Source organism: Mustela putorius, unplaced genomic scaffold (assembly GCF_011764305.1).
Source record: "Mustela putorius furo isolate JIRA1106 unplaced genomic scaffold, ASM1176430v1.1 tig00000929_pilon_pilon_pilon, whole genome shotgun sequence".
NCBI classification, from domain to species: Eukaryota; Metazoa; Chordata; class Mammalia; order Carnivora; family Mustelidae; genus Mustela; species Mustela putorius.
Genome location: NW_025421520.1, coordinates 2,959,970 through 2,987,246, shown reverse-complemented (window position 1 = coordinate 2,987,246; position 27,277 = coordinate 2,959,970). Strand labels below are relative to the sequence as shown.

Genomic DNA, 27,277 nt, shown 5'->3' with positions numbered 1-27,277 from the left:
CAATGCCGCTGACGCTAACGAAGGCGCAAATGAACTGCGGCCATAAAGCTTCATGGAGGAATGGTCTGGAGCTCATACTCGCTCTCTGCGTAGCAAGTTCTAAAAACACTTGGATAAGCTAAGAGACAAACCTCTCCCTGACAGCCCAGAAGGAATTCACTCCTGGGGCTCTGAACAACAGGAGGCCGGCGAGGGGAGGCAGACCCCATCCCTCCGACGGAACCGGCCATCAAACCCGGGCCGGGACCACCACAGACGCCGCTGCCTGCGGGGACTGCCTTCTACTGCCGGTTTCCAAACAAAATACACGGGTCAGCACCCAGCAAAGGGTGGCAGGGAGCTTAGCTTCCCTAGCGCTGCCTGAATGACCGAACCTCCTACTTTGTAGCATGACAACAGCAGCCCCGGACTCGCTGGAACGCGGAAGATAGTCATGAATTTAGTGGGGAGTCGTCCGGAGTGAAAGAGTGAGCTGGTGTCTGCAGGGACAAAAGCGGACAGACACCAGGGAAAAAGTCTGTCCGGAGCAGGAAACGCGAGAACGCGACAGCAGCACCTACCGATGAACTTCTGACACTTGAAGCACTCTTCCAGCCACTCCGGGGTCACGATGTGCCGCACCACAGAGATGGCCGTCAGGAACTTGACCGTGCGCGTCACTTTGCTGGCGATGAGGTGCGTGCACTTCTGCGCCGACTCGGCGACCTCGCCCCCCAGGATGTAGAGCTTCTGAAGGGAGGAGCACAGGCAGTGATGAGTGCGGCCTCCACCGCCCCGGGACAGCATCCACAGCTGTCGTCACGGCCACAGATGCCACCTCCCTACCAATCGAGTCCCCGAGCACCAGGCAGCGCATCTCAGACCCGCAGGTGACACAGGCGTGCATGAAGCACGGTCACCTACAGTCTCTGCTTTCAAAGAACCCCAGCAGAGACGTGACTGAGGAGATGCGAGCACGTGGAAAACACTCCATCGTGAACACAAAAAATTAAATTGTACTGAACCTAGAATCCCATCTGTAAGTTTCTTTCCCTTAAAAACAATGAGAAGGAATCCAACAGGACAGTCACGAACTTTTCACTGCACCCCATCCCCATGGCCCAGCAACAGGAAGCTGCTGCTCCAGGACGTGTGTTTGAGGTCGTGTCCCCACTTCCTATCCAAGGACCTGATTCCCTGAGCCTCCCCCAGGTGGCCTGCAGCTTCAGTGGGAGACGCTGAGGGGCTAAGCTGAGCCTTTCTAGGACAATGGCCTTTGAGCAGGCTTGCTCTTGTTTCTGCGGCTATAAAAATGGGTCTCGCTCTAATCACCAGAGTCCTACTAAGAAAGCAATTGTCTACGTAGAAAACCAAATGTAGAAAGCACAGAACGAGGTGAAAAAACCCTCAACAATTTAATGACTACTTATTACTATAAAAACTACTACAACTACTTTGTAAGTATATGTTATTAAGACTATTAGAATATTCCTGACTCAGTGTTATTTTAATTAACTGCTACCCTACAACAAATATATACAGAAAGGCACAAGGCTAAGTATCCTTACAGAAAGCAGAATATACTTTTACCTTAATATACTGTTGAACCTGGACAGGCTCAAATCCAGTGAAAAGCACAAAAGGGGTCAATTCTGGTGTTAACTTTTTGGTGGGAGGTGGTATATCTTCGATTCTGTAAAATGAATACAGAAAACACAAAGCTGACTTTGTTCACTTGAAACTACTAAAACCCCTTGTCTGCTAAAGATCATTTCTATTTTACCAACTGCAGGGAGCTTTAAGTATGTGGGGATTTGTCCATCCGGGAGAGTGCGAGGCGCCTGTCCTGTCTGTCCCCATCTTCCTTGGTCTCCCCAAAACACTGCACGGTGCCTCCAAGGAAAGTAACCCACTGAACCCCACCCCCCGTGACAAATGTTCTCAACTCCTGTCTCGATGGTTCTGCCAAAGACCTGTTCTGGGTGTGCGTCAGCCACTGAGGGGGCGTCCCGGGAGCTGCAGCCCCTCACAGGACCTCTGCCCTGTCTTACATACATCAGAGGCTCAAAACAAGCTACTGGACTTAAGCACAGCTTTTAAATTAAATCACTGAGTCTTTTACTTATCCTTAAAATTTTGGAGTTCCTTTTTTACCCTACATTTGAAACCGTCTACATGAAATAGTTTTTAAGGTTCATTTAGGGGCATTAATATGACCATTTAATAAATGATCATAGAGGCACTGGTAACTCCATTGGTTAAGTACCCAATTCTTGATCTCAGGGCCATGAGATCGAGCCCTGAGCTGGGCTCGGCACCGGGCAAGGAGTCTGCTTGAGATCCTCTCTCTCCCCGTCGGCACCCATGGCCCCATCACTGCTCATGCTCTCGCCCTAATAGATATGGTCAATCAGGACGCTAGTGAATCCTTCCGTGACACACACTGTGATGTGGGGGTGGAACAGGCAGGATGCAGAGCAGGGGAGAGACTAGGGGAAGCTGGCGACCACAGGGCACAGCCCAAGCAGGTCAACTGTGGTTTGCACGTCCAGCTGGGAAATAAGGGCTTTGGAAGATGCCGGATGAAGCAGCAAGCTCCCGGCTTATCCTGTGTCTGCTGTGCCTGACGCACCCAGTGACAGCCGGGACACCACTGCTGCCCGGAGCCGGCCGAGCGGGTCTTTAGCACGGGAGCCCCGAGCCCCGCACACGCTCTCCCAGGGAGGGTTCAACCCCAGCCTGGCGCGCACGGCCAGCCCAGCCCGCCCTGCCGGGCTCCCAGTGCGCTCTGCCACAGCAGCTATGTCCCCCGAGCTTCTGATAAGGTTTTGTATAAAAAAAAAAAAAAATACAGCTTTTTTTTTTAAAATTAAAAAAAATACATGCCTTTCACTTTTATGTTGAGCAACGAGACAGAAACAAACCACAACAAAGGTGCGAGGCAATAAGCAAATCTCATTTACTGTGAAAACACCCTGAACCCGGCTCTCCTGACGCGCTGAGGGCTGAGCGTGGCAGGCGCAGGGTGGCTATACCTGGCTCTCTTGGAGGAAGGCTGGGCCGTCACGTCACTCACTTTCGGCTTGGGAGGCAGCCGCACGCCCTGCAAGCAAAGGGTCACGTGCTTAGCTCATGGGTCTATGACTGGGCACCCCGGGCAATCCATGCAGGGAAGAGCCAGCGCGCTCCTGCGACGGCCCCGCGCCGCATTGCGGCGACACCAGCACCCGCCCGGGAACCCGGCAAGAGCCGCTGCCGGCACCAGGCTCCAGACACTGCTGTGCGGCTCGGCGCCTGCCTTCCAGGCCCCCCAAACCCTCAGGCCCTCGGGGCATCCCCACCACCCCTCCTCCCCCGCTGCTGCACCATGCAGGCCGTCCTCCAGCTTCAACACCGCGTGGCGGTTTTCACTTCACGCGTGTGGCCCCGTGTCCCAGGGTGGACTATGGGGAACACGGTCACTGTGGTCACAGCCCCTTGAAGCCGACGGCCCCTCAAGCAGGGCTGCCGGCTGCGCGCGTTGTAGGACGGTCACGGGGCAGCCCGCAGCGCTTCCCGCAGCAGAGCACGTTCCCGCAGCTACTTCCAGAGACGTGCCGTGGTTTACAGCCCGGAACCCCTCCTGATCGCTTTCTAACCACTGCTGCCGGGTGTAGATGGCCCCTGCACAAGTCAGCATGCACGCAGGCGACGCCAGGGACCCCTGCACCCCGTCAGACTTAGGGCTGGGCTCACGGCACCCCGACAAGCGCAGCCCCCGGATCTCAGAAGGTGGCAGGCGCTGGCAAGTGTCCCCGGCGCCACGGACCAGCAGCAGCAAGAAACACGCAGGGGACGCAAGCGGGATGACCAGGCTGCTGTGACCGCCTGCACGGAGCCACAGGAAGGTGGTGTCTGTGGTGCGGGGCCTGGACGGGTCTTCCCTGAGGACCAGGTTCCCAGCTTCATCCTCAAGGCCACCATGACCCTCTCATCCAAATGGATCCGGAGAGTATCTGTTCTTGCTCAGGTGTCAGAGCTGGTCAGGTTTCAGTAAAACCACAACTGTGAGTTTAAGCGAAAGGAACCACCCCACGTGACCACGTCATCACATCATCAGGATGAAGGAAACACTTTGGACAGTTGTCAGTGGCTTCTAACGACGTTAGACGTGGAAGCGGCACCGCAGATCGTCAGGAAGGAGGGCACAGGCTGAGGTGTTCTCGTAATCCTGAGAAGAGCACGCTCCTCGGCGGCTCGTGGGACACCAACCCTCCCTCTAAAGCTCCACGTGACCTGCAAGTCCATCAGCGAAAAAACCCAGCAGACTGCACGCAGTGGCATGCACCTAACCTTGAACCTTTAACTTCCACGGCCCCCACCAAGGAAACCACGGCTGTCCTCGCGGTGGCAGCGCGCCAGCAGTGACAGGGACCAGGGACCAGGTTCTACAGCGTGGCATTACTTAGACGTGCCGCGGAAACATAGCCCAAAACTCCATTCGTGTCCCACCATCACGTCTGACCGACGGCCCCACCCGGAGGGCAGTCCAGCTTGCCTCCTGGCTGTCACCCGCATTCCAACTTGAGCCAAGGACAGAATCAGACACCTCCCCCGACGTGGCCAGGCGTCCCCTCCTGTCTCCTCTGCGGCCCAGAGCGCGTCGGAGCTGCCGGTGCTGCCGTCAGGGCTCCCGGCCCATGCATGAGATGGAAACAAGATGTATGTTTGTCCTACTTCCTTCTCGCTCTTTCCAGCAGCCACACGGCTCGTGGAAGCCAACAGTGCTCTTCCACGTGGCAGTACCAAGGACGGAAACCACCACCAGGTAAGGGAGGAAAGGACCCAGGGCTAAATGTTTTATGACAGGTGGGGAGGTACGACCTTCATTTGTTACGTGGACTGATTACTCAAAGAGTTTTTAACTGACAAACACAAATCCTGCACGTTTATAAGACTGTGACAGCCTAAGCGACTTGGCCAAAGCCTGAACGTACCATTAGCAGCTCGGCCGACACTTTCAACGGGACTCTCCAAGCATCTAGAGAGAAAGAGAAGTTACTTTACAACAACACTGCTTACGTGGAAAGCCTGTTTGTGAAAACCTTTTCTGGGGCTGGTAACCTTAGACATGTAGGTGACTTTCAATTTTATCAAGGACACAAAACAGAACTTCGCTTGTGCTAACTTTTCTTCCAGGACGAGGGCAGGCGGGGACAGTGCTCGGGGGTGAACATGCCGTGCCTTCTCTGGGTAGGAGCACGAGGGAGAACAGTGACAGCCCAGCAACAGGTGTGCAGAGTGAAGCTATCCCACAGCCCACTGTGGCGGCCGGCGGCCAGGCGTGGGAACCATCGCCATGTGGCCATGGCGTCAGAGAGCCAGCGTGAAGGACCACAGCACGTCCCCCACACATCGGCTGGGTTGAACGCTTCAGGGAAGGACGAGGAATCTTTATGATGCTTTCATTTCAGAATGGAGGAAGAGAGGTATGTCTGTCCCTGAGAGAGATCGTGGCTTAAACCGAGGACCTCTCTCGTGATTAAAGGCATCCGGATCTCACGCCGAATGAACTCGACAAGCGAGCACAGTAAAGCAGAGTTTGAATGACCGTCTGCTCGAACGATGTCCTACAGCACACGCAGCACAGCTGCTGGTCGGTAGGGTGGGCAACAGAGGTCGGTGCCACCCAGGAGCAGCTGCAGCTGGCCCACACCTGCCCTCGCCGCCCACGCCTGCCCACACCTGCCCTCGCCTCCCTCGCCGCCCACGCTGCCCACACCTGCCCTTGCCTCCCTCGCCGCCCTCGCCATGGCAGGTCAGCCAAGGCCCGACAAGGGCAAGAGGCAGGAGACAGGTGCTCGTCCACCACTGAGGCAGAGAAGGCTGGGCGTGGGTCACGGGGAGGGGGTGCTTCAGAGACGCAGTCACTGGCTGCAGACGAGACGGCAGTGCCCTGGGAGCTCCTCCGTCTGTGAGCGGCTACCAGGACGGCGACTGAGAACGCGGAACGAGTGAGGCCTCCCTGCGGGGTGGCCGAAGGGAGTGTGGGCAGGAGACCAGGAGTGACAGGGAATGAACACGACGGGAAGGCTAAGGGCACGGTTATGCCTCCGGTAAATGCAAGGCGGCGGGAGCCCTGTAACCCTTGATGCGCCGGTGAAACCCCACTTACCCAGAAGATTGAAAACCAAGTGCGGAGTCGGGGCGAAGGGCTCCTGCAGATTGAATGCCGTGTAGCGGCCGTAGTGGACCTGCCTCAGCGCCTCGAAGTTCCCCAGGAGGATGTCGCCGAGCCACTGGGCGTTCACACACGGAATCCTCCACTCCTTGGCTTTCTCATACTTCAAACCGGTGGGTCTTTTTTTGGGGGGGGGGACACATTTTATTAAGTGTTAGATTTGCCTACTGTTCAAAAAAAACGTTTATTTTCAACACAGTACCTTAGAAACATCGGGGGCATCTCAGCAGAGTCACCAGTAACCCCCGGCGGGTGATTCCAGGACACGTCCCGGCTCCCGCTGGGTCACCGGGTTTTCTGCTAGTTTACTAAGTTCACCTTATTCCCAGCACCTAACTTAATCCTAATCTTGTCGATGCCTCTAATTTCGTTCCCTTTTATAGGTACTCCTGCCGCTATCAAACAGATCACTGCCGTTCTTCCAACCGACTTGGGTTCTCAAACGCCCGCCCACCCAGGAACCAGGAGGACCCGGAGCCCCGCCCCGCACCGGGGTCCCCTACGGGAGCCCCAAGCCCCCGGGGCCACGCTTACTCTTTGCAGATGAGCACCGTGTTGCCGCGGCACAGGTAGCCCGTGTACTTGGCGCCCGCCAGGTAAGCCATCAGCTTCAGGTCGTCTCTGTCACTGTCGACAAATCCAGTCACAGAAATAATCTAAGCACAAAGAGAGCAAATAAGGCCGAGACACAGGGACAGGGCGACCGTGAACACCTGCTCCTTTACCCACGGGTGTTTCCACGCGTCACCCGCGTCCCTGCACACAGGCAGGAACGCCCCTCCTGTGAATGTCCAAACCAGCCTCTTGTCCACGGTCCACCGGTGACATGCGGCGCCACGGGGGAGGTGGGGGGAGGGCAGCGAACACGAGAGGAGACACGGGGAAACCTTGCTTGCGTGAGCAGGACGCCGTCCGGATCATTTGAACAAAGCTCTCTCACTAAGCACATAAACATGAACTGGCCAGTTCCTCGTTCTCACTAAACCCCAGCCTGGAGGTTACGTGAGTGACAGACCCCCACAAGTCCGGATAAGTCCTGCCAGCGGGGCCGCTCCCGGCAGACGAGGCCTGGTTTACTTGAGGGTTTTAAGTAGCGGCAGAAGCTGGAGAGACCCAGTGAAGTTCTGCTCCATGCAGGGGACTCTGATGGCTTTAAGGGACCCGGACAATGAGACAGTGGCACCGCAGGGCCCTTTCAAGCTGGGCCGGAGGTAGCACGCCAGGACAGGGACTCAGAGGCCCACGTGGGAGACGGGCAGGCGGGGCAGGATCACGACGCCAAGGGATGTCCCTTACGTGCTGAGAGCAGGGCTTTCCGCCCGGGGGGAAGGCCACAGGGAAGTGGAGGGCGCGGTGAGGCGGCACCAGCTTCTTCTTCTTTAGGACCATGTTCAGCCAGTGCGCCGTGACACACCTCTTCCTCTCCCTGATCGCCTGCCAAACAAGATCACAGGTTTGCCGGGCTGGCGTGTGTGCAGCTGCGGCAGAGGCACAAAGCGGCCAGGCTGTGTAACCGCAGCAGCACCTGTGAGGGAAGGCCTGTGGGGACCGCAGGGCACCGAGCGCTGGCTTTACCAAAGGGACAGATGACAGAGGCAGGCGGATTCTCACCCAACTAACAGTGGGACCACCTACATACACGCGGCCGGCAACGGGGGACAAAAGCAACACATTTTATAACAACCTTAAAAATAACTTTGATCATGAGTAGAGTTTGTAATCATCAACATGAAAATTTCCCTTAAGAACACCGAGGGCCCCAAAGAGAACAAGTTTCTTCCGAAAAAATATAACCGCCCACTAAAATTAACCACAGAGGAGAGAAACCAACCCTCACAAGCACTTCTACGTTTTCAGGTGGAAAGTGTTTAAGAGGAGCTTCTGGGCATTCATGACATGCCTAACGACCGTAGTCTGTCTACCAACAACAACACTGTTAGAAGAGAAGAGACTTGGGGGAACAGTCGAGGTGACACCGGAGAAAGCCTGTGCCCCACGGGGCCTTGGAGCCGCCCCTCCAGCCTGCATACGTACACAGCCCCACAACAGCGGGAAAGCCTGCTTCCGCCCCCGGTCGGTCAGTGCTGCTCTGGACCGAGTACAAGGTCAGTGTCCTGTCCCTGACACCACCTGGGCTCACCTTCACTCTCTCCACGCTCAAAGACCTAGAGGCCAGCAGTCCACGCACATATTTATCCCGGCACAGATTGATGAAAATTACTAAAAACGTATTCCCTTTCAGAAGTAGACACAAGTCCTTTCCAAAGACACTAGTCTCTAGAATCCTTGGATGGTCCTTGAAAAGGGACAGACCTCGCTGCAATCAGAGCCGAGGCCACTCACCTGCGCGTACATCCCGCTGACCTGACTCTCGCAAAGCAGGTGTGTGCACCGGCTGGAGAACGTGGGGTCCACGGCGCCACCATGCGTCTGGATTATCTAGACACACACAAGACCCAAAGTTGCAATCAACTTCAAGTACTCAGGAAAACCGAGAACTGACTTTCAGGTTAGACTGCTCTCGAAACAGTCCACGACAGGTTTTCACAGCCTACTTCGCCGAAGGGGGTGCGCTGGGTATCAGCTGTGTTTATGGGTGCTTCCATCCAGCACCACGATGTGAAAATGAGCGCCAGCACTCTCTGAATCTGAATCCCCAGATGGAGATGAGCGAGAAATGGAGTGCCCTCTTCCTGAAGCAGAGCCCTCCCCACCTGGCACCACCACGTGTCAGAGTCACTGATGGTGCGGGGCAGAGGGCGAGCCCGTGCAGGATGCGGACCACAGCCCTGGATGCCAACAGGACCACCCCAGGACCCCCCCAGGTGTGATAATGAAAACCTGCTTCAGACATGACCAAACAGCCCGTGATTAAAAGCCATTACTCATTTCTTTAAAGGGAAACAAAAAAAGCAGCGAGAAAGCAGTGGATACCAAAATCTGTTAACTCAGACCCTGAGTGGGGGCGCGGGACTGCTCTGTGCCACACAGGCATTAGACGGCATTAGATGGCGGGCATTGGGGGTCAGAGTCCAAACAACTGCACCGGAGAGACTGTCGCTGTCCGTTGAAAAAGACGTGCCCCGCAAAACAATTCTGCTTCACCTCCTTGTTAAGCTTCGCTATTCTAGCCCTTTGCGCACACTGGTGAGGCCTGCTGGAAACAGCCACCTCCTCTGCCACTGCCTCTGGTGCACCTGCTGTGTACCCCCACCTCCAAGGACAGGACAGAGTCCTGGCCACCCCTCCCCCCATTTGGCCACATCACCGTTCGCGCTGGAGTCCGCCTCTGGTCCGTGTCCACTGCTGCACGTGCCCTCCCCGGGCTGGTCCAGAACTGCCCTCCTGCCTCCCTCTTCCTGTACACCTTTCCCTCTGGCTCCCAAGCGCTTCAGAGAACACCACGGCAGCTAGAACCAGGCCCGCACATCCCCAATGTGCTTCCCCTTGGACGAGAGCCCGATCCCCTCCGTGGGTACGGGCCAGCCCCACGGGATACGGATGACCATGGGCAGGGCTTCCTCCCTGCTGGGCCGCAGCTCACACGCCCTGGGGGCAAGCCAGGAGGCTCTCGCCCACCAACCGCACCGCCCACAGGGAGCCCGAACCCTGCGCCCCATCCTGCAGCACTACTGCCTGGTGTCCCACCCGAGGAACGAGCACTGCCGCGACTCACGGCGCCATGGGTGGCCCCGTCCCACAGCAGCACATGGTACAACACACGCCTTGCCGAGAAGCCCACCAAGCGGCCTGGCAACCCTGCTCTACCCAGTGCCACCCCTCTGAGACCCCTCTGCGTGCCCCAGCAGAGGCGGGCTCCTCCGGCCGCTCACCTTCCCATCGGCCGGACACGGCCCCTGCCCTCACCCCACTGACTGTGGAAGGTGAGGAGACCGTCCTTGCCGCGCTCGGCCGGGGTCACCTGCTTCAGAACTCTGAGCTGCACCTGACGTGGCGTGTCCCCCTCCCCACCGCCCCAGGTGCTGAGCGCCCTGCCCTGGCGTCCCCTGCTCTCACACTCCTGTTGTTTAAGGCTGGCCCTCCTGGGCTAATCCTTTAATCCAACAAAACAAAAGCAAATCTTTCTCTACCTTTCTTTGAGTTATTCTACTGCTTTTTGGGACAGTCTCTACGCACGGCCTCTACCACTTCCGCGACTGTATTTTGAGGTTTTCTGCAGCTGTAACTCTCCAGCGGGCCCCGCCCCTGCTCCGACCACTGGCCCAGTACAGGGTCCTGGCATCACTTCCCGGTACTCCGTTCACCCAACTTTCTCTGCTGTCTCCCTGTGCTCTAATAGCTCTAGGGAGAAGACTCCGGCGTCCACAACATGGCGCGTAGCAGAGGCGTTAGAAGGGCTGCCCCAGCCCAGAGCGTGTGCCTTTCCACCGCCCCAGCCGCACCTGCGCCACCTGTCTACCTGCGCTGCTCCATCTGGGAGACCCTCCAACGCCCACTCCCACTTGTCCTTTAGGACGGAGTTCAGGAATCACCTGTTCCCGCAGACCCTCCCAAGGCACAGACCCGCCACCCAAAGGGTGATGTTCTGTCTCACGGCTCGCCTGCACCCACCGTCCTGCCTCGTCAGTCCCGTACGGACAGCTAGTTCGCCAACTGACGCACCGTCTTCTGCGCCCCGCAGTATCCCCCACACCCGAGCAAGCTGGGCAGAGCAGGGTTTACACAACAGGAACGCTCCGAGGGACGCGCGTCCCGGGCGAACATGAAGCAGACTCACACTTGCTTTTCTCTTTCAACTCTCAGTTGGGGATTTGCGGCCTGAAGGGAAAAGCACCGCCTTCTCTTCTTCAAAGGCCACCAGACAGAACGCGGACTACAGGCACTACGGTTCCACGAGGAGACTGTGCGATCCCTTCCTCGCTGGAGAGGCTAAGGTGCCCCAGCACTGCCTCTGGAGACAGGACTGAGGACACAGAAGTGCACGGTCCCTGCTCCAGGGCACCGAAACCCTCCTCTTACTGTCACATCCACAGCGACATACAAATAATTCATGCCCTGTAGAATGTAGGAGCTGAAATGCCGTGAAGGGTGAGAGCGCGCTTCACTCTCCCCTCACAGCTGAACAACCCTGCAGCCCAGGAGCGTCTGCCCGAGGTCGCAGGGACCGTGAGTGCAGACGCCGCCACACGTGCACGATGGCACTGTGTGCCTCGGGGGCTGGGGTGCGGGGCACCCGGATAAGCGCCATCCAGGCTACGCTCAGAGCAGAGCGCTGGGGACAAGGCTCTTCCTCTGCGAGCACGACTCACCCGCTTCCAGGTGGCCAGCAGCTGCTTGTCAGACATCTGCTCCGGGTAGTCCGCAATCGCAAACACGCATCCCAGTAAGAAGCCTTCTTCCGGAACTGGCACAGAAAGACAGGAGAAGCGAAACCCCGTGAACACAGGAGTCTGCGTGCGCACACACGCTCACTTCGCCGCGTCCTGTCTGGAGGTGTGAAGCGAGCCGCTCCCGGCCAGGATGTCCGGCAGCAGCCGGAGTACTAGCCTGGGGGTGTTGCTGGGCGCGCGCCAGCGGGGCTGTGTGCACTCGTGATCTGACAGCAGAACCAACGGAGCGAAGCCCTGGGCACCCTCAGGGCGGCAGTCATCCTGCGGGATGCCATCCATGTGGAGGGCTACGCCATCCCCCTCGGCAGAGGCCATGCACCTGCTCTTCGCCGGGTGTGAGGCTCGGGGATGACTCCGCACCCTGCCCCCCTCCCCGCCCCTGCTCTCAGCGGGGATGTTCGCACGGCTTCTGGGAGAAAGACAGACGCACCCCACGGGACTCACTTTCCACGGCTGGGTCGTGTCCAAAGAGCTGGTGCTGGGGCTGCTGGGACGGCGGGGGCGGCTGCGGCGGTGGGGGCTGGTGCTGCTGCGGGGGCTGGTGCGGGGGCTGCGCCGGGTGCTGTGCGGCCTGGGCCGGCTGGCCGGGCGCGTGCGGCAGCGGGGCCGGCTGCTGCTGCAGGCGCTGGAGCTGGAGCTGCTGCTGGAGCTGGTGCAGCTGCTGCTGCTGGAGCTGGTGCTGCTGGAGCTGGTGCAGCTGCTGCTGCAGGACGTGCTGCGGCTGCGGCTGCAGGGGCTGCTGCGGCCGGTGCAGCTGCTGCTGGGGGAAGGGCAGCGGCTGTGGGGGGAAGGGGTGCGGCGGCGGCTGCGGGTACGGCTGCTGGGCGATCTGGGGCTGTGGCTGGAGCTGCAGGAGCTGCTGGGCGGGAAGGTGCAGCACCGGGTGCGGCGGGGGCGGGGGCGGCGGCTGCGGCGGCTGCGGCAGGTGCGGCTCGGAAGCCACCTTCACCGGGCCGAAGAGCACCGCGTTGGCGTTCGCGTGGCCCTGCTGGCTGTGATTCACCTGCTGCTCTAAGGTTTTTGTAGGTGCAGAAAGGGACTGTAAGATCTAGGAAACAAACACGAGGCAAAGTCATTAGCCTTGGTCACTGAAACGTCCTAACGATCCCTCTGGCGACAGGGTATGCGCGTCTCGCACACGGCCTGACCGCTGACCGGAACAGGAAGCCCCGACAACTGCACGCTTCGAGAACGTACGGCATGTCTCTTCTCCACTCATGAAAGCATTGCCAACGCCCACAAAGTCAGGGAACCCCATTCTGAGACCAACACTTGGAAATAAGGAAGACTCATAAAAAAGCTCGCGACTTGGAGCGGACACACCCATGACCTCGGACGGCTGATGTGCTTTATGGAGCACAGTGACAGGGCTGCCAAAATGAATAAAACAAAGGCACCACTTGCTCCCGGGGGCTTGAGCACGAGTGTGGGTGCCACCGTGTGACACGCAGCCGCGCACAGCGCCCCACCGGGACCCCTTCTCCCTCCACAATGCTCCATGGACTTCTGCTAACCCAGGGATACTCCGGGGAACGTCAGCGGACCCAGCCGCCTCTTGGCCTGAACCCCGCTCCCTTCCTAAAACAAAAGCAGCGAGTGAGTGTCAACAGAAGACCATCCCCCGAGGGAAGCCACCGGCCCAGGCAACAGATAACCCCCAAAGCCACCGGCCCTCCTCATCTGTGGTCACCCTGCCCGTGCGCTGGCACACTCCGTCAACAGGGAACAGAAAAGACACCAACAGAGGTTTGTAAAAATGGTAAGTCTTCTCGCAGATGAGAAATCCTCGGTAGAGCTGGTCCATTAGCCTTCCTCAAAGAGGACTTGGGGCTCTTTACATGGAACTGAAGTGTTCTGATCCACAGCAGAGCCCCACTAGCCAGACTGTTTCTGTTCTGGTTCCTTCTGCCGCACAGTGACAGGAGTCAGCACAGCGCTCTGTGCCAGCTCAGGGGTTGGGGCGGATGGAACAGGGAGCCAGGAGATGCCCAAGAACTGGACAGCAGGTCTCTGTACTACCCTGCACGGCACCGAGTGCCACAACGTGACACGATGAAGCTCCTTCTCCGATATGCTCCAACAGCGAGAATTAGACCCCATACCCAGATGGTCAAGAGAACTGCAACAACCAAGGAGATTTTACTAAAAACAAACACAACGTGACCCTACTAAAAGAGCACTTGACATTTAAATAAAACTCTAGAAATTTAACTTTACTGTAAGCCACAGCTACAAAGAAATCTCAAGAAGGACCTTAAAACACGTCCTCCACTTAAACGGGCTCCGAAACACGAAGGTCCTACGATCCCCGAGAGGAACCCGATCACCAGGCCTCACGCCGAGCAGCAGTGCGGTGGCCCGTGCGACCGCAGCACAGGGAGAGCCCGAGCTCCGCAAGTCCTCCGCATCTGCAAAGGCTCCTCACTGGAGCTCTACAAAGAGGAAACAGTTTAACGAATCATAAATGACGGTGACAATCTCTTCTCGGTCCTTCAGAGTGGTCAAGAACACCCTGTGCAGCGGCGGGAGACGGGCCCTCGCACGCGCACGGCCCGGGCACGCGCACACGCACACGCACACGCACGCCTCCACCACCAGGGGCTGGGGGCGAACAGCTGCGTGTCCTTATGGGCGGACCACAAGCCGGAAGCACAGAGCAGGGTCGGGAACAGCGGCTGCTTCCAGAGGGAACTGGAGTTAGGGGCAGGAGGGAGTTTATCACTTTACAGCCTTGGATGCCAGTGGAGTTTCTGAAGTCTGTACCTGGATTTTTTTACTCTCAGAGGGAACCCGCAGGTAAACTGGACTGGTAAGAAGGAATAAAGGCCCGTCTGCCCCAGCGCGCGGGGTCCAAGCGGTCATCTGCCTCCCGCTGCCTGCCCCTGCGTGCCCACCCCCAGATCAAAGGGAGCTCGGGAGGGTCCCAGGGACCCTCCACGTACACTCCACAGCCGGGAGCCGGGGGCTGTGCTCTCAGCTGGTCTCACAGTGGCCAGCAGGACTCCGCAGGAGGCCAGGAGGGCCGGGGCACCTTCCCTGTGGGGAACACGAGCTGAGAAGCTGGGGGAAGCCAGGCTGTGAGCACAGGGCAGCTGGGAGCCCACGAGCGTCGGAACAAGAGCACCGGCCAGAGTGAGATGGCACTGGCCTGGAAAGCTGGGCACCGGGCAGGCCAGCCAGTGAGGGGACTCTCAGGACATCACCTGTGCTCCTCAGACGGCTTCTCACCCTTCTGATCTGCCTCTGGCTCAACACACGTGAACCCCGCAGAATCAAAGAAGAAGTAACCTTCTTAGCTGCGAGATCCCACACTTGGCCACACTGCAAACAAGTGTTAATGAACGTCAAGTCGGAATTTTTCGGTCACAGGATACTATCGTCATCTTGAAATCACTTGCATACTGAGTGCCCCGACGCGTGCAGAACTGCAGCACCAACCACACGGCTCCTAAGCACTATGAACCTGCAACCTAGACCGCGACGGTCCGCTACATCCTCCCGACTCCCCATCTGATTTTAAACTAAATCCGTCTTCTACCTGTAACATTTCAAAAATTCATTTTCTTACATCTGGCAGTAAAAATGATCTAACATTGCCGGAGACCTCGGAACACCTCCTCGTGGCAGCTGCTGTCCCTGGAGCTGGGCCAGGCCCTCCGGCTTCCCACCTCGCAGCACAGCGAGGCACAGCCCGCCTCTGACGCCTCTCGTGCAGGCCGTCCCCCAACTCCCGGGTGTGGTCCCTCATCGTTACTTCGCAGATTGTTCCGTATCCAAATACCCATTCAGGGAGCGAGGGACTCCAGCTGACACCAGCGAATCCAGTGGCAAAGGCCACAGCGACGGCCAGCACTCCCTGCAGTGCCGACAAGCCCAGAGCGGGGAGCACGTCTGTCCTGCTGGAATGGCTGAGCCCGTCCGGACCCCTCCACTCCGGGAGGGCTGGGCAAGCGCTCCCCGGGCCGTGGGCTCCCCGGGCCTCCCGCCGGCTGCGAGCTGAGCATGCCAGCCCCCTGAATCCTCGCATGGCACCTTGTCATCTGCCTGCACGCCCGGCCGAGTCTCCCACCCCTGGGACACTACAGCTCCCTGGTTTCTGACTGCCTCACGCTGTCCCCCTGCGGCTTTCCCCCACCCGCCCAAGCCCCTGGCTTTCCAGGGCTTTCTGACCATCACCCCTGCTCCCGACAGCCCCCCAGGGCTGGGCCCGGACCTCATGTCTTTGCCAGCCACTCCCAGTCAGAGGTGCCGCTGCCCACAGACCCCCCAACCGCATTCTGTTATCCGTCTTCTCCCCTCCGCTCCAGGGACCCTACAGGAGTGCGGGCATCACCTGGACAAGCCTCGCCTTGCCGTGCTCGGACCACCCCACCTCAGGGACCTTCTCCTCAGCCCCCAGCTCCCTGTCGGCGTCAGACTGTCCTCACGCACTCCTCACCTCCTGGGCCCCGGGAGTCCGAGAGCGTGCGGCGGGGCAGGGAGGTGCGGGCGTGGGGAGCGAGCCCACCGAAGGCGCCTCCCTGCAACACGGAAACGGCCGCTCGGCCTCCAAGCACTGTCACCGTGTGTAGACTGCAGGACACGGGCTTACCCACTTCTTGAGAAATGCCAGAGATCCCGTTTTTAATGAAGAATCTCATGATTTTAGCAAAAAAATTCAAAAAACTCTTTGGACCAAAGCAAAGGTGTCACACAAAAGGTGCCGTCAGCTACTGGTGTGCAGCCCTGCTCCGCCCCCGTCTGTCGGCCCCGGCCAGCGCGCCTCCGAAATCGCTACGTCAACCCGCCAGGCTCTGCCGGCCTCTGCTCTTCCTCCCGCTGCCCCTGCCCCTGCCCCCACCCCCTCCTGACCCGGTCACCATCTTCCTCACTCTTCCTAATATCCCAAGCTAGACTGCCAACCTAAAACCGGGTCCTAACCAGGTCCAACATCACTGTCTTCCCGGAAGCTCTGTATCCACTATTCCAGAATTTTCCATTCTCCTCAAACCCCATTACCTCCCTCTTCCCTACACACGCTGCCTCACACCATCTTCATTTCCTTCCTTCTGACACCCAAAGACCGTGTTTTCTTTTCCCCGGACCGTATTCTGGGTGTCACCACCTTCCAGCATCTCAGGGGCCACATACCGTATCGGTTACTCACTGCTCAGTCAAGGGAGGGAGGGGAAGAAAAGAGTATTTTGAACGTGCCGTCTCCAATGCAAGACTTTTTAAACCACCCCACAGTCATACCCCAAAGTGACACTGTCATCTACATGTTTGGTCACCCTTCCTGGAGCCCAGCAACCTGCTCCGAAGGCGGCCTCGCTCCTTCGGCACAACAGTCCAGGCGCCGGGGGCCAGGCCCCTGCAAGTGCCTCCAGCGCTCCCCACTCCGTCAAGTCTCACTTTCTTGCTTTCCTCACGACACGGCAAATCCACGCCTGCTGCCCGGACTTCACGGCCACTGCTCCTCTCGCCTGGACCTCTCCGCCCCCGGCTCTTCCCTCAGCCTCGCTCCCACCCCTCCTCCAGGAGGCTGCTCCTCATCACCTCATCCAAACAGCCTTCTTCCAACGGCTATTCTGTGACCCCTTATTACCATCTTCAAAACACCCAAGAGCCACAGAAGCCCTCCTGTTGGCATCCTGCGGTCTTCCTGATTCGCCCGCAGAAACGTACACGGCCCATGCGCCCTCTCTGTCACGTTCTTCCAGTTTTAAACTGAAAGACACCTACTAAACTTTTAACTCCATGCTGCATCAACAAGCTCCAATCACGAAACTATCAATTAAGATTAAGGCTTCTGGAATGAGTGAGTAATTCCGGTTATGTTATCTGTCTACTGTCAGTGAATGAGGAGCACAGGGTCATCACTGGGCCTCTCTCTGCTGCCGCTAACCCGGGGTTCGGCGGAGCGAGAGCCTGCTTCGGGGGCCAGCGGTCTCAGCACTGGTCGGAGTCGAAGCGACACTGAACTCCACACACACACACTCATGCAGACGACTGTAAAACACGTTCTCAAGTAAATACTGCTGGTAAGTCAACATAACTGCACTATGCTGAACCAGACCATAAAACCCAACTCCCAGATGCCCGCGTTAAGGAGTGACTCACGTGAGCGACATTTGACGGTCGGCTCATCTGCTGGAGATCGGCGTTGTTAGTGATGTTTCTCAGGGTCCGCACAGCCGGACTCCAAGTAGCGATCATTTCCGATCTGTCCGAACTTTGGAGATTCTGTCCCGGGGCCAGGAGGCTGCCCCGGACCTCGGGAGGTAAGATGTTGCCCGGGACGGGGGGCACGTTGGCGCACAAGTTAATGAGGCCAGGCTCCTTCCCCGAGGGCAGTCTGCGCTTCGCTGCAGCCAGCTGTGGGACCTCAGCGGGCGTCCAGTTTAAATTCCTCTCTTGTTTCTCGGGTGACGAGTCTGAAGAATCATCAAACATCAACTCCCCTTTAGACTTTTCGGTGTTGGATTTGGGTGAGAACTGCTGGTCCCCGGAAGGAGATCCTTCTTGAGAGCTGGCAGGGCTGGACTTTCCCTCCGAACTACCCTCATTTGGGGACTCCTGCTCCTCGTTTTCTTCCTCCTCCTCCTCCTCCTCCTCCTCCTCCTCTTCTTCATAAATAATGAGTCGAGGATGATAAAATGCTTCGTCCTTTTTGGTTTTTTCCGATATGCAATCCAGGACCCAGTCAGGGGTCACGATCTTAATGCTTGCTCTCTTCAACGCACACTCGTACTTCTCCTACAAGCGAAGCACAAACACGCGAAGCTGTGAGTCGGACCAGACACCCCCCCAAGTGTGCATCTGAACACAGGACTCAGCACAGGCGCGCGGCTGAAGCGTCCAGCCCTACAGCGGTCATCACACGCAGACGAGCGTAAACTTTCCGATGCAGGAGCTGGAACCAACCAGGATCCCATGCTGGCTTCAGGCCGGCAATAGTCATCGGAACAGATTTTGTTTCAAGTAACTTTTATAAATGGTAACAATTAAGGGAAAAGTACAGCTAGCAAACCCACGGGAAATTCTCTTAAATGAAATAAGTAACTGCCACCTCATCTAGCTTTTGACACCTTGAAGGAAGAGCGCCTTCAGGACATCCAACACGGTCATGGAAGGGTGGCCAACTTTTCATGGGGAGGCTTTCCTAGTGAGGCATCTAGTTTGTTGAGCTCAGTCCACAGAGACACAAAGGACACAACACGCCTCTGACCTAACGGGGTTCAGGACTTAGCTTGGGAGAGACAGTAAACGCCCCGAGAACAGGACGCAGGAGCCTGCGCTGAGTGAGGCGGGAATAAGCCCAGAGAGAGGCCCTACGGCGGAAAGCCGCACTGCACGGAGAGGCCTGGCAGGGGCGTCAGTGAGCACAGCATCCACCCCAGGGAAAAGGTGCGTCATAGGCAGGGGCTCTCCTCCAGGTGAGGGTGTACAACGGAGCAAATCCCAAAGGAAAAAGAGAGAAATGGGAAATAGGAGGCACGGGGAAGAGGATACCAGAGCTCTGAGATAAGGGAGATGCTAGCTGCGGCCCCCCAGGCAGCAGAGCCCACGTCCCGCCTGGCAGCCAGGAGGATGGCAGCTCCTGGGCAAGCCCGTCCTTAGGGCCCCACACTGAAGCCCGTTTCCTGTCGAGGGGACCAAAGGTGGCACTCGTGGTCTAGGGTCGGGGCAAGGGGGACAGGCAGCAGGACCGTCCTGGAGGCGTGGGACAGACAGACGGCCGCCGTCCGTGTGGCACGGCCGAGGGCAGCACCGTCCGGTCCGACCTGCCTCCCAGGAAGGGGGAGACCACCCCCGTGTACAGATTTCACCGCCTGTGGCTTCTGAGGATGTGCCACTTTAACCCTTTTTAAAACACAGGCACACTTGGTCACAGGGGAGCACACACAGGTAACCACTGAAGCAGAGAAAGACGGACGCGTGGTCGTGACCCCGTGATGAGCAGCCACCGCGGTCCTCAGTGTGATGGCTTCGTTAGCAACACGCACATGTATACGTGTGCTAGCGCATGGAGCCTTCACGGCGTGGCTGCACTGAGATCTCACGATCGACCTCCCACGACCACACGTGTCCCCTACCCTGGCGTTCTGGTGACCCTGAGACGAAGCCGAGCGCGGAGAGCTGGGAGACAGATCCCCTGCCTCCTGCATGCCTGCCCAGCCTGGCTCCTAAGTGACATGGCTCATGCGCCTCCAAAAGACAAAAGCGCAGCTCCCTGACCTCCATGCTCGCCGTCGCGCCGCCTCACGCCCACGGCCTGTCCGCTGGAGCCAGGCTCGCCGCTGTGCTGTGCAGCTGCCAGCCGGCAGCCCCCTGCTCACGGATCACTGCTGTCACCTCCAGGGCCATTTAGTGGTCCCAGGTGTTCCTATGCTCAGTGTTCTGCTGCCACGAGAAGCTGCAGTTAAAGCTCAACACACGCAGCCTAAATGGTTTATGCACAATGGACTCCCAGGTGCTGGAAGGCAGTGCTCTAAGGCCTCATTAGCTGCAACCACATCCCCCTCCCAAACGGCCAGGCCGCCAACTCCGTGTGACTGTGTCGATTCCCCCACACACATCCCCCGCCCCGCAGGCCTAACTCCTTGAAATGACACTGTGTAGACACCATGACCGAAGTGACATATTCTCTTATTCAGATACAAGCGTATCTTTAACTTCCCTTAAACTTACATCCAGAAGCATGTGGGGACAGCTAAACGCTTGACTCGGTCAAACTACGGCTTGTACGAACACAGCATCTTTCACTGGGATAGAAGCGTGCGTGCACCTGTGGGCACACACCCAGCTCCCCGCGCCGGGTGACGTGCCAGCGCCGACCTCGGGACAGGCCCCTGAAACTGACACAGCACCGTGTGCGGACAGCAATTAACAAGAACGTTAACAAAACTAAGAAGATGCTTATTCTTTATTCTAAAAATCATTCTGAAATATTCAAGTATGAGCTGTTAAACCCATCTTCCCACAGTAAACAGAGATGACAGGTTTTTAGGGCCGACCGACCTCATTTCTTGACTACCCGTCCCAAAAGAGCCACAGTGCGGTCTCAGGAAAACATCGAGGCCGGATATGCACCAAAGTAGCTATAAAACTACACAAATAATACAGATGCACAAGATGACCACATAACACATATAGCAAATAAACCTTATATATTATTTTCCAAGGTAGAAAGGTGTTGAAATAACATGAAATAAACTTTCTCCCTTCTGTGACCAAGTAGCAAGCGTGAGACTCCTGCCATGACGTGCAGCGCTGAGCGCTCTGGACCCCAGGGAGAAAACAGCAGGCTCAGCGCCGGGACCCACAGCGGCAGCCTTGGGTTCTTGGTCTGCACAGCGTGTGGGCCTGGCACACATCAGCTGTGACCCACTTCTTGCACAAACTCAAATGCTATTTAAGTTTATATTTTACTCGGGTTTTCTCTCCCTTCTCACCAAATGGTTTTTGTCACCGGAAGACAGTTACTGCTTAAACCAAGGTGACCCAGGAGCAAAGCAATGTGAACACCCTGGCTGGGGCTAATTTACTAGCTAAGTCGTTCTCATTCCTGAATCACCAAAATCACGAGTCATTAATGTGTGGACTGGGACACTAGCAGTGAGGCCGGCAGGGTCAGGGCCATAGCCGGCGGGGGCAGATGGCGCTGCACCGCCATGGCAGGCGTGCTTACATGCCGAAGCCTGCAGCAGCTGTGAACCAGCCCTTCCCAGTATCCAACGAGCACACCCTGTCCTGTGGATTTTGTTACTAAATCCCTCCATTCTTCTCCACTTAACTGACCATTTTTAAAACTTCCAGAGTATGAAAGGTAGTTTCACTATGCTATTCAAACATTTGCGGTGTTCACTTAAAAAAAAAAAAAAAGGACTGAAAGAGATGACACTGATTTTTGTGAGCCATCAGCTGGTCTGCGTGGCAAACGCACCCCTCCCATACGGCCTCTTCAATTATCATTTAGCTCTCCAGAAGCATTGCTCATCCCTACAAAAGCTATAAAGACTTTGTTTCCGGAGCTCCTGGGTGGCTCAGTCATTAAGTGTCTGCCTTCCGCTCAGGTCATGATCCCACAGTCCTAGGATCGAGCCCCGTATTGGGCTCCCCACTCAGTAGAAAGCCTGCTTCTCCCTCTCCCTCTGCCCCTGCTTATGTTCCCTCTCTCTCTGTGTCTCTGTCAAATAAATAAATCTTAAAAAAAAAAAAAAAAAAGACTGTTTCCTTTCAAACTAAAATCAAATGATTTACTTTTAGCCATAAATTATAAAATAAAATAGCATAACCAAAGCATACTATATTTCTCTTACTGTTATGCAAAATGTAATCTTTTACTCAAACAGATTTTAAGATTCAAATCTTAAATTTTCACAGAGGATGTGTCTTCCTGGACGGTGTGGCTTACGACGTGACAACCACACCCACTGGCCCAAAACCTGTCGTCAGGAACCAGGTGATAGAAGGCCTGTGCCGGTGTCAGCTCTGCTCGGCATCAAAGCCCCAGGGACAGGTGTCTGCTTGGCAGGACCCATGCGCACCAGCCCCGAGTCACCCACCGGGCAGTGGCGCCCGGCCACAGACCGCGCACGCATCCCCCCTCCCACACAGTCAGCACAGCGCACGGAAAGCACAGTGACAGCACGGAGACTGAAGGCCGTAAGGAAACACGGAGGGGACACCAACATGTGGAAAGGTCTCACTATAAATACACTGTCCATGACGTTCAAAGGTACAAGTAACTGTTCAGGGGAGGACCAAGGTTTGGCTTCCAGAGAGCAGTAACTCTCAGATTCTCGGGTGCACCAGGATCACCCAGGGGCGGGGCCTGACACAGATGACGGGGCTCCTCACTCGCCCTCGGAGGGTGTACAGTCTGCCTTTCTAACAAATCTATAGGAAAGGCTGCAGCTGCTGACCTGGGGACCCCACCTGGGGAACCAAAAGTCGGTGGCCCCACCAGTGCTGAGAAGGGGCACCCTACAATTATCAGGATAAATGTGCTTTTATATATTCTAGATTATTAAAAAGGAAATGGCCTTGAAAACTTCACCAAATACATGTTTAAGAAGTTATCCTCAGCACAGACCTTTCTAAAGACAAGTGAAGACAACGAAAACTGCCTATTTTCACAAATAAACTGGTTTTACTGGATCTGAAAGGAAACTCAAGGGGTTCAGAAAACTTTCCCCTCTTCTCCATGAAACAGACCCGCATTTCTCTGCACCTAGAGGTCAGCTCTGGCCCTGCATCGAAGCGATCAACCTCTGCCATCCTCTGTGGAAGGAGGCTGGGTCCAAGGCACACACACTAAGAGCCAGCTTGTGTAAAGGGATCTAACAATTAATTTAAAAGAAACTCAAAACATGTGACTGCAGGAAATACGGAGAGGACAGCGTTCGCGAAGTGCTTACCCCCTTCGGCTCGGGGACGACCAGATGCGTGCATTTCTTGTTGAGCTGCAGCTGGCACCCCCCGCCGTAGAAGGTGAGCAGAGCCCACAGGGCACTCCTGTCGTCAGACGACACCTGACAGAGGGAGACACACATTTCAGCCTGGGCAAGGTTATCATTAAAATTACACTGCAACATTGTAACAATTCTGCCGGATCTACTTAAATCGAACTTAAGGGTATTAGTGGGGAACACAGATGAGCTTTTAGCTACTTGCTTATCGTAACAAAAACTTTCATTCTTATCATGATAGTTTTATAGACATCTTTTTTTGCCTCATCACCAAATGAATAAAAAAAGTTATATTCACACGTCAAAAAATGAATGGATTCTTTCAACGGAAGTCATAGGGAAAAAAGCAGAAGTAACTAATACATCATCCATCTTAACAACTGTAATGTTTTAAAATATTTAAATAAAATGGCAGTATCAAAATCATTTAGGAACTCCTTAATCATTAGTAGATAGGTACTAATTACAAAATGAATAAAATATAAAGATAAAAATATAGGTATCTGTAAGGTCAGGGAAAAACACAAGTATTACTTAACACAAAGGAACTAAGGCAAGCATAGGAGTAACTGCTATGCTTGCGTAACTGATGAAGTCGATTTCAGAGCAAGTGATTCATGCTGGAAGAGAGGCTTTCATGGGAACAAAAGCAGCTACCATTTATTGCCTGCCTACTATGTGCCAGGAACTGTGCCAAGTGCTTCATAAACATTCCTAACCCTGGGGACCGCCGTGGGAAGTCAGACTTATTAGATCCACTGTACAGATCAGGAAACAGACTTAAGAAATTAGTGACTCGTCAGAAAAGCTGGCTTTTAAAATCCAGGTCTGTCTAAACCCAGGCCTATCTGCATTTCCCCACTGCTCTATCCTTCTTTAAGGGCAGTTACTACCAAAAATAATTTCTAAAAAATAAAATTTTAGATTCTAAAAGACAGAAGAAACAAAAGGGTGTGTTAATTAATTCTAAGGTAATCATTTAACAAAGTGAATTTTTTTCCTGGATCATTGATTATAAATTGAGGGTTATGGTTGTTAAGAATCCTGAATGCTGTCTCAAGTTAATTGTGAAAACTTTATAAACAGCATGTTTTTGAAACCTGCCATTATTCAGCTTGCCAGAGCTCTAACATTTTACATCTACTTTCATCCACTTTACAAATATTTCTAGAAATTACTCTGCATTCCACACTACCGTGACTACTACTAAGAACACACTGATTTCATAAAATCACCTTGAAAAATCACTACTTTGTATCTTTTTTAGTTAGTCACTGTCCCATTTCAGAGACTGGACAAGAAAACCTATTTTACTAGCGGCTTTCACAAAACCACTGATCTCCTGCCACATCTGGAGGGGTGAGATTTAACTACATGACAGTAGAGCCTACTCCAATGAATCGTTGAGTCATCTTTATCAAAAATGAAATGAAAGACATAGAACCTCGGTCTGCCTCCTGTGGTGTGCCGGGGGGAAAGGAGCGACCACAGGTAGTCTAGTCTGTGGCTCTGGCCGGCCTGCGTCCCAGGCCTGGGTCTCAACCGGGACAAGGGTGCTGCTGTGGAAAGAACACTGGCTGGGAGAGAGGGAGACCCGGGACAGGTCCGCGGCCTCCAAAACTAGCTCCTGTCCACCTGGAAGACTTCCATGAACCAGGTCCCTCCTCGATGCGAGTCTGGGTTAAATGACTTCAAACATCCACGCCAGACCATTTAATGAGTCTGTATCAGCATGATTAATAACTAAGAATGTTCTTTCCACACTCGATGTTAACAGTTATCTAGTGGTGATAGAATTACGGGGATATTTTTGTTTCCATTTTTATACTTTTCTGTATTTTCCAAATTTTCAAGAGCATTAATTTTATAACTGGGGAAAAGTGTTTTTGTTTTTTTTTTTTTTTTAAAAAAGAAAGCAATCTTCATAAACTACACATCTCATCATCTTGGCTAGCAAAGCCTGGACGTGACCTCGATTCCTGAAGGCCGAAGCTGCTTCCATGGCAAGCCCGGCCGACCTGACGGAGTGGCTGCCGACCCCCTGGGCCCCGCCCACACCCCTATCTCCAACCACAGCCACGTGTGCGGCACCATCTGGCTCCATGCCCTCCCCACCCTGGGTTCCCACTCCGCTCCCACTGCCCCCAGCCTCCCCCGCAGAAGCATCTGCAGGCCGCTCAGGCTCAGTGAACTGAGCATGGCCTTGCTTTCTCTCCCCAGCAGCTCTCCTCGGAGGATGGAGCAGAGCACCGTCAGCTCACCCACGCCCCCGCTGAGTAAGTGCTTCCTTTAGAGCAATGGGGAACACCGGCCCTTCTTGGGAGGTCTCACAGAAGTAGGACACTCCTTGGGTCCAGCAGCCTCCCTGAATTTGTCCTTGTCCCACCGTGATTAGAAACTACAATCATCCCGATTAAAGTTGGGGATCTAAGAATCAGGTCTTAAACTTCTCCGAGATCTCTCACAGTACCTAGTACAGTACCAGGCACATGGGTAGGCAGTCAAGAAATACTTGATTGAGGTGCAGAATGGAAAGGGCTTTTATTTTCAGTCTTCAAGATTTAAGTCACGACCCTGGCCAGGCTCTCCATCAGACTCTTGACCTGTCCCCGGAAACCTACCCAGCACATTACAACGGGGCCCCCGCCTGCATCGATACCGGGTCAGGAGAAGGCAGATGGTGTCTGTGCTTCTCAGCTTCTGCTGCCACAAGCTCCCTTCCCTACCTCTCCCTGGGAGAGCTCTGGAAGCCTCCAACAAAGAGCTCCAGCTCGTATCAACACCCTGACGGGGAAAAGACAGAAGGTCACCGAGAGCCACCAAGCAAACAGTCCTTTCGTAAAGGCGGGGTCCTGCCTGATGTGCGCGTGTGCGCGTGCAAGTGCTCCAGTGTTCTGCTGCCTGGTGCAGACCAACCACCGCGACGGCTCCCTCTTGGCATGATTTCCACACCTCGCACTCCCTTGTACCTTTGTGTGTGCTACAACGTGCGGCTTACTCGCGGTCTGTCTCCCCTTCTAGAATGTACACTTACTGAGGAGCAGACAGCCCATGTGAATTGACCTGTACCCCTGGGCATTACTCCTGTCACCAAAGATGTACTCGTCAAGTGTCTGCTGCACCCAAGTCCCTCAGCTGCACACCGGGCACACCGTCTGTTACTCCTTCTTAAAACTGATGTTAACACTTTTTAGCAACCACAAAGTATCAGTGTCCCCAGGGTACTTTTCTTAACCAGGGTCTGGTTGATGAAAAACCATCAAGTAAAATCTTGTCCATCCTTATCCGATCAATCCTCATGAACTCAAAAGCGCAGCTTTGTATTATGGGATCCCATGACTCCCTGGGGATTCCAAGTCACCATCCCCGTGATGAACGGAGTACCAAGTGATCCACAAAGATCATTCGGATGCTGGATTCCAATTTTATTACCTAATGAATTTGCTAGAAGGATACAGACACTGTCAAAGGTCCTCCTAAACTCACTTTTCTCTCTACCACGGACCCATCCACTGCCCACAATGAGTTCTGCACCTAGATACAACTCTAGGCGCTGGGCCACTTTCCAGACCACACGACCAAAGGACGCCTGCTCACCTCCGCCTGTGTGCCCTCTACCACACAGCTGGTGCCTTGTCCACAGGCTGTCCAGTCCCTCTCCCCACTCCTCTGGTGACTACACCTGCGTCTTCTCAGGCCAGAACCGGAGATCCACAGGGACCCCTGAGGCCGCATGACGGCCACCAGAGCCATCAGCAGTCCCGTGTCCCTGTCCAGCACCCTTGCCCTCCTCCTCTCCCGGGTCACAGGTAGGACCGAGGGGACCAAACAAGGCCACGCACAACTCCCTGCCACAAACTGGCGCTGCACACCTCTGCCCGGGGTGCCGCTCGCCTCCCGTGACAACAACCAGCTGCAGCTGATTTCATCCCTGGTTTCTGAAGACCATCTCCTCCTCCCCAGACCACCTCTGCCTATGCTCAAGTCTTTTCTTCCCAAATCTTCGCTGCACACTACCTAAGCTCTCTTCCTGGTTACATGCCTTTCTGCCTTCTTCTACAAGAAGCTAATTCCCTGCCCTTCATGCCACATGTCCACGGCCCCCCACTTGGGTAGCAGGTCAACACCCCAACTCAATGTGTCCCAAGCCGACGTCACCATCTTCCCTGAGAAGCGCAGAGGAGCGCAGAGAAGCACTGCGGGCACTGCCGCCTCCTCCTCCGTCCCGAGAACGCCCAAGTCACCAAGGCCCGCTGCTTCCTGTCTGGGCCTCG

The 27,277-nt window shown here is 55.5% G+C and overlaps 1 protein-coding gene across 5 annotated transcripts in view; it reads right to left on the bottom strand.

Moving 5' to 3' along the window:
• Window positions 1–27,277, bottom strand: part of PAXIP1 (PAX interacting protein 1) — a 46,987-nt gene that overhangs the window by 6,501 nt on the left and 13,209 nt on the right. For 4 of the 5 annotated variants that reach the window (XM_045086315.1, XM_045086316.1, XM_045086319.1 and 1 more), the window contains 12 exons: window positions 22,953–23,066; window positions 17,650–18,285; window positions 11,995–12,598; window positions 11,470–11,564; window positions 8,543–8,638; window positions 7,496–7,633; window positions 6,734–6,855; window positions 6,134–6,318; window positions 4,956–4,999; window positions 3,015–3,082; window positions 1,570–1,672; window positions 561–729 (listed from right to left, as the gene is read on the bottom strand). In XM_045086315.1, the coding sequence (XP_044942250.1) occupies window positions 561–729; window positions 1,570–1,672; window positions 3,015–3,082; window positions 4,956–4,999; window positions 6,134–6,318; window positions 6,734–6,855; window positions 7,496–7,633; window positions 8,543–8,638; window positions 11,470–11,564; window positions 11,995–12,598; window positions 17,650–18,285; window positions 22,953–23,066 (2,374 nt within the window). Of the gene's footprint in view, window positions 1–560; window positions 730–1,569; window positions 1,673–3,014; window positions 3,083–4,955; window positions 5,000–6,133; window positions 6,319–6,733; window positions 6,856–7,495; window positions 7,634–8,542; window positions 8,639–11,469; window positions 11,565–11,994; window positions 12,599–17,649; window positions 18,286–22,952; window positions 23,067–25,624; window positions 25,788–27,277 lie in introns of all 5 variants that reach the window. The other variant, XM_045086320.1, reaches the window with a different exon arrangement.